At 31.3% G+C, this 8844-nt stretch overlaps 1 protein-coding gene across 1 annotated transcript in view; it reads left to right on the top strand.

The window, feature by feature from the left end:
* Nucleotides 1-8844, top strand: part of LOC107449679 (inactive pancreatic lipase-related protein 1) — a 125037-nt gene that overhangs the window by 107737 nt on the left and 8456 nt on the right. Inside the window, exon 9 of the mRNA XM_043041833.2 lies at nt 445-621. Within this exon, the coding sequence (XP_042897767.1) occupies nt 445-621 (177 nt within the window). The remainder of the gene's footprint in view (nt 1-444; nt 622-8844) is intronic.

The raw sequence follows: 8844 nt of genomic DNA, 5'->3' as shown, positions 1-8844 counted from the left end.
TATATATATATATATATATATAGTGAGAGAAAAAGTTAGAGTTATTATATCATCTCAACTATACTTATTTCAGCAATTTCAAATATTGATTATTATCTCTTATATTTATGAGGTAATAACAGTTATGGTGCTAATTAAAAATGTTTTGACGGTTAAGTATAAATTATTGAAATTTTATGACTTCTTAAATTAGCATTGTTTCTTTCCAACGCAAACTACATTGTTTTGAATTTATTAAGAAAATCGGCACTTAAAATTCACTAAACATTTTTTTACTCTAAGAGAGTCATGGACACAATTACATAAAAAAGTAAAAGTCTATGCAAGCTAAAACTTTGACATCAGTAAATCCTAAAAGCTTATAAATGAGGCAAACTTCTTGCAATCATGTAATGGTTTGTTCAATAAGAAAAGAGGTATTCTAATTGCTGCGATTTTTTTCAGGCCGGTTGTTTTTGCCAGAGGGAATGCCTTAGAATTCTTGATAAGTGCTGGAAATCTTGGACGCTTGTTAAGAGTAGATGTCTTATGGACGTCTTTACATCCTCGGCCACTGATCGATAATGTGCCATCAATTTTTATCCACAGCGTCCGGATTACCAACTTAGAAACAACTTACAGGTAATGATTTTTTTGTATATATGTTTTGAAGTTAAATTTAAATTTTTTTACTGATGGAAGTTTTTGCTTGCTATTTAAAACTGATTAGATATTTTATGTTATACGCATTTTTTGCAATTAAGAAATCTGGATTTTGCTATTATATGTCTGTACTGCTGATTCTTTTTTCTGAATGTTATTTCATGCTATCAGCAAATTGATTGTTGTTTACAAAGGTTTAGATAAAAGCAAAATCAAATAAAGTATACATATCATTTCCGAAATTGCCTAAGAATTGCCTACTCTTAAAAATTGCTAAAAAAAGACCCTTTTTTAAAAAAGTATAAGTAACAAACCATTACTTCACTCTGATCAATGGAGAAAACTTTTAAATATTGAATTTAAATTAAATGAAACCTGAAGCGAATTAAAACAATACTGCTCAACCTTTAATTAATTAGACTACGAAACATTACATTTATTAATTTAGGGTAACCATGTTTTTAAAATTAACCCTTTAACAGGCTTTTATTTCTAGTAAAGGTAAATTAAAGTATTTTTGGAATTGAAATTGCTTTAAGAACAGTAATTGATATTAAAAAAAAAACTCATTTAGTTCATAAGAATGCCATTTTTTGGTATTAAATATATTTAACATGACCTAATAGGAACTTACTGACTTTTATTTTTCTTTATTTATAAAATAAATTCCCTAAATGCTACAAACTTCAAACGAAATTATGTATTTTATAATTTTATACGTTTTTCAAAAGTGACAAATGGTTAACAATTTTATTCAAACTCACTTCAAGAAAGCTGAAGTTATTGAAAAATGGAAACCTAAATTAAAAGTGGTAAAACATGGTGGTAAGTATACTTACTACGGCCTTCATTAGGGTTAATTGAAGAAATCATCCTTTTTTTGAATTTATTAATGCCATACCAAAAATACTGAACCTTAATAACCAATACATTATACCATAACATCATATTTGATCAATAGAATAATAATATTGAATTTAAATTAAATAAAACACAGCATGAATTAAAACAATATTATTCAACTTTTAATTTGTAAGACTATGGAACGTTACATTTATTAATTTAAAGTTACCCTGTTTTTGAAATTTATGAAAGAAATCTATTGCATAAGCAAAATTTTGAAAAAACGATATTATCTATTTTTCAATTTCAACAAAATTTTGAAAAAAAGAACGAAATTTATCTATTTATTAATAAATGCAATTTCTTAATTACATGGAATTACAGATATAACAGCAGCTCAATAACTTTTTTCAAGAAATTCAGTTCTAAATTTTTATGGTAACTTATGGTAACAAATAAAACTTAGATCAAATATTATATGAAATGAATTTATTTTTTATGTTTGAAAATATAAATATTTTGAAACGTTTTTTTTTTTTTAAAATTCTAATAAGTTTTAATTTTTTTATATTTATGTTGGAATATATTTTAAAAATCTTTTCAATTAACATTTGTACTAAGCCTTATTTGTGACAAAATTTTAAGTAATTGAGTTAATGAGTTTGAAATCTAGTCATCTCCACTTTTTTTTCAAAAGTGAGATTCTTTCATTTTTAATTCAGCTAACATAGATACATTGTTAGAATATAAAAAATTCATATATTTTTCAACCAGGTATAGTATATTTTACGTAGTGAAATCCCAATTTACACTGGTGTACAAAATTAAGAAATGGAAAGCATTTTCGCACATTCATTCGCACATGCAAGAGACCCGCACACCGCTCCATGTGCTTGACAATGGTTCCGTGAATGCCCAGAGGTACAGGCAGGAGGTCCTAGAGCCCTATGTGCGTCTTTTCAGGGGCGCTGTTGGCCCTGAGTTCATTTTTATGGACGACAATGCGCGACCACATAGGGCTCTCATGGTTGATGAGTATCTGGAAAGCGAGGATATTCAACGAATGAATTGGCCTGCTAAATCCCCTGACCTGAATCCTATTGAACATGCTTGGGATGCTCTTGGGAGAGCTATTGCGATGCGCCAACTTTCTGCCAGAACCATTCTGGAGTTAAAAATTGCTCTGGTGGAAGAATGGGAGGGTCTTCCACACGTCTTCCTTAACTCCCTTATTAACAGCATGCATACTCGTTGCGCCAGGGGTGACCATACACCATACTAGAGGCAACACACACTGCACAAGCCTCACTTTTATTGTCATCTTTTATCCTTAAGTTCAGACTACATTGGATTTATTGGCAATAGGTCTTGCCAGTGAATGGCATTTTCATTTTTGTTTTCCATACTTTATTATCATGGAATAAGCTATATCCATAACAAATTTCATTTACTAATATACAGTATTTTTTTAGATATTTGGGAAAATGTCTTCCATCTCTTAATTTTGTCCACCAGTGTAGTTCGAAAGCGTACCAAACCCTGGAGGTGACCTGTTCCATCACCTCCTACATTAGATAGCCTCCACACGGTTTTGTTGAAGTAGTTTGCTCAGACTATCTGAAAAGTGAACCATTTGTGTGCAGGACCCCAAATTCTATTTTAAAAGTAATTGAGAGAAATTTATCATATATATTTGAGAATTGAATCTGTAGTGGGTAGTAAATAAGACATATTCAGTACTGGGTAGTAAATTCAGTACTGGGTAGTAGTTCAGTATTAGGTAGTAAATAAGACATATCATATTCCAAAATTTAAAAAAAAATTTAGACAAATATTTGCTACTACTTTCTTATATTTACTAAATTTTCTATTAAATGGCTCTTTCGTAAGTTGGTTTACCTTCATATTGGTTTAATCGGACTACCTATAAGAAACCGTGTGGAGGCTTCAGTTTCAGAGGAGGCGTTGCCTGTTCGCGACCTAAACTTAGATGGCTGCCGTTGTTGTTCATGTAGAAAGGAGAAACAATAGTTTCAGGTGTCGTATTATTAACAGCTATACTTATAAAAGTACTACACCGGGTGAAGTAGATCTTTCATTGGTAGTTTACACAAAGTTTTAATAATATAAATCAAGTGAGTTTTTGTCGTTAAAAAAATTTGTAAGTAACCAACGCTGATAGTCATAAACTAAAACATTTCTTAATCTACACAAATATCCTTGAATACGTAATTAAATTTGTTATTTCATTTCAAAATGGCAAATTATTAATCTTTGTCCTTGTTAAAAATAATTTATAATATTCTTTTTAAGGGTTTGTCCAAAAACAGGTCATATCCGAGTTCTAATTATTTTTTTAATTAAATGAAGTGATATTTTCGCACAATTTTAATAGGATATTTTGAAACCAAACATTATTTTAATATCAAAAAATAAAAGAGCTCTTTATATCCGGCTGATACTTAACTCTTCTGTTTTTTGTTTCTCCCTTAAAATTAGATTTCTTGATCATGACCGGTTTTTTAGATCATTGATTCAATTTAAAATGTATTTTTAAACAATTATACAGGCATGAAACATTTTTAATCACTTATGGATTAAAAGGATGTTTAATTATTATTCCCGTCATTTCGTTTGAAAATTGGATAAATACGTTGTGAAACCATCGCTGATACATATTAGATTTCTAGCATTGAAAATAAGGAAAATCATCAAAATGTTCAATATCTCAGTCACTCTTCCTGAAAGAATTATTTATCCTCATAAATATGCAATGCTTACTTTAGAACGAAAAAATGTCTTGAGTTTCTTAAAGTTTCTAGAGAATTTTTTTTTCTTCAAAGAAAACGAGTTTATAAATCTGGGATTTGTTTTTGTTCTTTGTCACCTCAATCATCTCATTCAATGTAATCATTGAAAATAAGAAAATGTCAAAACGTCTGAAAATGAGATTGATTATCTGCGCACAAAATTCATTTGATTATGTAATATTTGCAACATGATTATTTGAAAAAGTCTTAATCAAAAAATGTGTAAACCATCACGAGGTCATTGAAAGTTTCTTTGTGTTTTCCGTAATAATAAATATGAAATGAAATTATAGTTTAACTGGGGACGTTAAATGAATATTTGTAAAGGAAATAAAAGCAGATATATTGTTTAATATAAATTCTAGGGAAATCGAATTTGCAAAAAAAAAAAAAAAAAAAATTAAAGTTTAAACACTAAATTTGGGGAAAATATAGCCTTAGTCTAACGTCCTTTCCTGTCTCTACTTTGCACAAATACTACTTGAATTCAACTTTTTTTGTCTATATCTGACAAAAATATTGTTTCAATTCCTTTTCCCTCCTCCTTCTACTATGGTTAAGTGCATATCCTGGATAAAATATGAATAAGGATTAATTTATCTACCACTTTTTACACTTTTGATATTTTCATCACAAAACGAATATTTCCTCTGTCCGTAATTAGTTACTACATTTGAATACCTTTGTACTAATTATTGATACTGATGTTAAACATTTTTCGGAGAATTCAGGGTGATAAGGTATCAATCAACATTTACTTACCTAGCTTTCCCTTCTTAAATCAGTACCAAATTAGTTTCAGAAGCACAGCAATTTCCAATAACTCTTGCACCATTAATCGCATAAAACTATCTTCTAGCAAATGCATCGTGAATTCAATAGTAGTATCATTTTACTAGCGTCGATCTACTAAATTTCATTGGTAGTTATACATTTAACTAATTTGGGAGACAATTTTCGCATTAACACTTTCATGTCCGGTGACACCAACGTGTTGTCACGTGAAAACCAAACGTTAGCTGCCGGTGACAACACGTTGGTGCCATACGCAAGCCATACACTAACTGCCGGTGACAACACGTTGGTGTCATGTCCAAGCCAAACGTTAGTGGCCGGTGACAACGAATAGATGTCGCGCTTTGCAACCTGATATTCATGTGACATTTTGTCAAGGGACNCGTTAACTGCCGGTGACAACACGTTGGTGCCATACGCAAGCCATACACTAACAGCCGGTGACAACACGTTGGAGTCATGTCCAAGCCAAACGTTAGTGGCCGGTGACAAAGAATAGATGTCGTGCTTTGCAACCTGATATTCATGCGACATTTTGTCAAGGGACAATAGAGTACAGGGATGCCAACTGCACGGCTTTCTGGAATTGTTTTAATAAAGTGGTAGCAAATTATATAGTAAAATTCGTTAAGGACAGATAGTTACGCCTACTTTTTAATATAGTAACCAGAAGTTTGATGCTTTACCGTTGCCTTTTATATCATGCTTATAATTTTTGATATTTAGTGGTGAAAAAATTACTTATAATGAAAAATACTAAACTAAAAGTAACTTAAATTTCGCTACCACTAGAAAATACTATTTAACAAAGCGGAGCAAGTTACACGGAACCAGTTGCATGGTAAACTTATCACTAAATATATGTGGACCGCTTAGTGTTAAATGTCGCAACTAATTTGAGACGGACGGAGCGTCTACTTTCAAGGTAAGAGGTTAACATTAACCAAAGGAATAGAAAAAAAATCTTAAGAGCTACGTTCAAATTATCGCACGATTTAAGTGATCATGCTTATATATAGTATGAAAGAGAAATGGCGAAATACAATTCTCTAATCTTCACTTCTCCTTTTATTCATTATGACTTGAAATTAGAAAGTGGTGACTTCTTTTCTTTCTTTTCTTGCTTACCGATGAGCAACCGGATTTTATGGGATGCATTTTAACCCGTTTTGTCCCGAATTTCTGAATTGAAATGATACAAAAAGTGGTTTTATGGAAAAAGTGGTATAATATATTATCGAAATTAATTGTTTTTTCTACTGTTAGGGCATTCAAAAAGTCTTTGATTGATATAAAAGTACTTGCTTCTTATAATTCTAGATCTAATCAGAAATAACTAAATCATTGTGGTATCTGTGAATCTTTTAATTCACCCAGATAAATGAAAATTCTGAAAGTTTCCCATCACAATGAATGTATTTGAAAAAAGGAACTGTCCTAAATATATGACGCTGGGCGTTAACCGGTTAAAGATTATTATTTGGGAAATTTTAACACATTGCCGACCGGTCACGAGTTAACTCGTGTTTTCGTGGCCAAGCGTTTTAAAATAGTCTCGTGGTGACTGTTTTAAAAAGTGGGCGTAATTTTCCTTACTTTTTAAGTTTTACTATTTAATTCTCTACCAATTTATTATAACTTTACGAAACCCGATATATTTGCAAAACTTGTGGTGTACCATTACACGTAGGTGATTGTTATACTTTTTACTTTTTAAACTTTTATACTTTTTACACGAATAGGAAATATTAAGAGTTGAATAGTGAATAGAAATTTTTGAAGTTTATTTATATTGTTTTACTTCCACATCCGCTTACAAAAACAATAGCCAGGGGAAATTTTCAGAAAATTTGCCGGTCAGCTATGTGTTAACTAGAGAGGCTGGAAAACTTCCAATGGTCATTGTGAGCTTATTTAATATTATCCTAGTTAAAAATATGTATGGAAAATGAATATGCAAATTCAATATTTAATATAAGCTCCAATGAAAAAAATTGCTGAACTTAAAGAAATGTGAAAGATAGTCACTCAATTAGTCAAGAATTCTGCTTAGTACTTCTTTACTTTTTTTTGGTCCAAATACTGCTAGGAGCTGAAATCAGTAACATATTAATTTTCCTCTATTTTTGCAAGATGGAGTTCTTAATTTCAGGAGTGGTGTACATTTGACAAGTAGCTTTTGTGCACCCGTTATCTTACGTCTAAGGGGTCACAAAAATATTTATGTTACATAACAAATCAATACAACCAACACCGCCAGAGACGTGAAACGAAATGGCGGGATAGTGAGAGACTTGTCAAGGGTTGCTGACCTTGAACTGAAGTTGTTTTCTGCCAAAGAATATAGAGCACGGTTAGAAAAACCAACCGTCCGCCCGTCCTCGGCGGTCAAAAATTCCCCGCGGACAACGAATTTCTCGAATCCGACCTCCGCGCGGACGGCCATTTTCCTGTTAATGTTCGTGATACATTTTCAATTTTTGTTATCTTGCAAGAGTCTAGCGCCTCACATTCTAAAATGACCCTCTAATCTAGAAATACAGCAACATACTGCGTATGGTGGAATTGACGTTTTCTCTGTCTGGGAGTACTGCAGCGGTTGAAAGGAACTTTTCAGCAATGAACTTACAAAAAAAAAATCACATTACGTACTGGTCTTAAACAAGAAGCGTTACAAAAATTAGAAATACAGCAACATACTGCGCATGGCGGAATTGATGTTTTCTCTGTCTGGGAGTACTGCAGCGGTTGAAAGGGGTTTTTCAGCAATGAACTTACAAAAAAAAGAAAAGAAAAACACATTACGTACTGATCTTAAACAAGAAGCGTTAAACGGAATTATGAACATCTACCTAAGTGGAAAACCCTTTTCAGATTTCTGTGCAGAAACCTCTGTAAATCACTGTCTTGATTGCGGAACATGCAAACGTCATATTTGAGTCATTTAAAAAACGCAGTACCCTCGGATAAATTGACATTCCAGATAACTTGACCTTAGTCATTTAAATTATTTCATAAAAGAAATACTAGGTTACTATTAGTTACCTAGTATTTCTTTTATTACTGTATAATGCAATCCTAGTATCTGTAATCCTAGTAACTACTAATTCATTGTGTAATTTATATAAATGTTTGTAATAAATAAAAGAAAATTATAGTTTTGTTTGTTTAGGAGCTACGGGTCAGTTTCAAAGAAGGACGGGTACATTGTTGGACAAGCCGTCCGCGGGGACGGGTAAAATTTCTGAGTTTTATCGAGCCCTGATATAGAGCAAAACGTAAAAATATACATAAAACATGGAAAAATATATAATTTTCTTTAAAGGAGAAGAAAAAATTATTAAAAATGGTTTTTAAAAAAATATTCACAAATTTAATAAAAATTGAAAATTAAGAGAAAAAAAATATGCAAAATAAACTAAGGAAACTAACGAATATTTCCTGTGTCCGGAATTAGTAACTACATTTGAATACCTTTGAAGTGTAAATTAACCAGTGAAGGAACACTTAACCCTTTCGCGCCGACTGTCACAAATACGTGACAGCATGAAACCGTATCAATCAGGGTAAAAAGATAAAGCTGGTAATCAAAGTATTTCTTTAGCAGTTTATTTGTGGGCGGAGTTATAATTGTTTGATTTATTTAATTCACCATTACTTTGTTCAAAATAAAACTATTTAGTTATACTTTGAATTAACATTGATTATATATATGATTAAACTAACAATAATTAAAATAAAAGCAAAGTAAGTC

The sequence above is a fragment of the Parasteatoda tepidariorum genome, chromosome X2 (assembly GCF_043381705.1).
Source record: "Parasteatoda tepidariorum isolate YZ-2023 chromosome X2, CAS_Ptep_4.0, whole genome shotgun sequence".
Lineage (NCBI taxonomy): Eukaryota > Metazoa > Arthropoda > Arachnida > Araneae > Theridiidae > Parasteatoda > Parasteatoda tepidariorum.
Note: the sequence above shows the minus strand (reverse complement) of the source record. Positions and strands in the feature narration are given on the sequence as shown.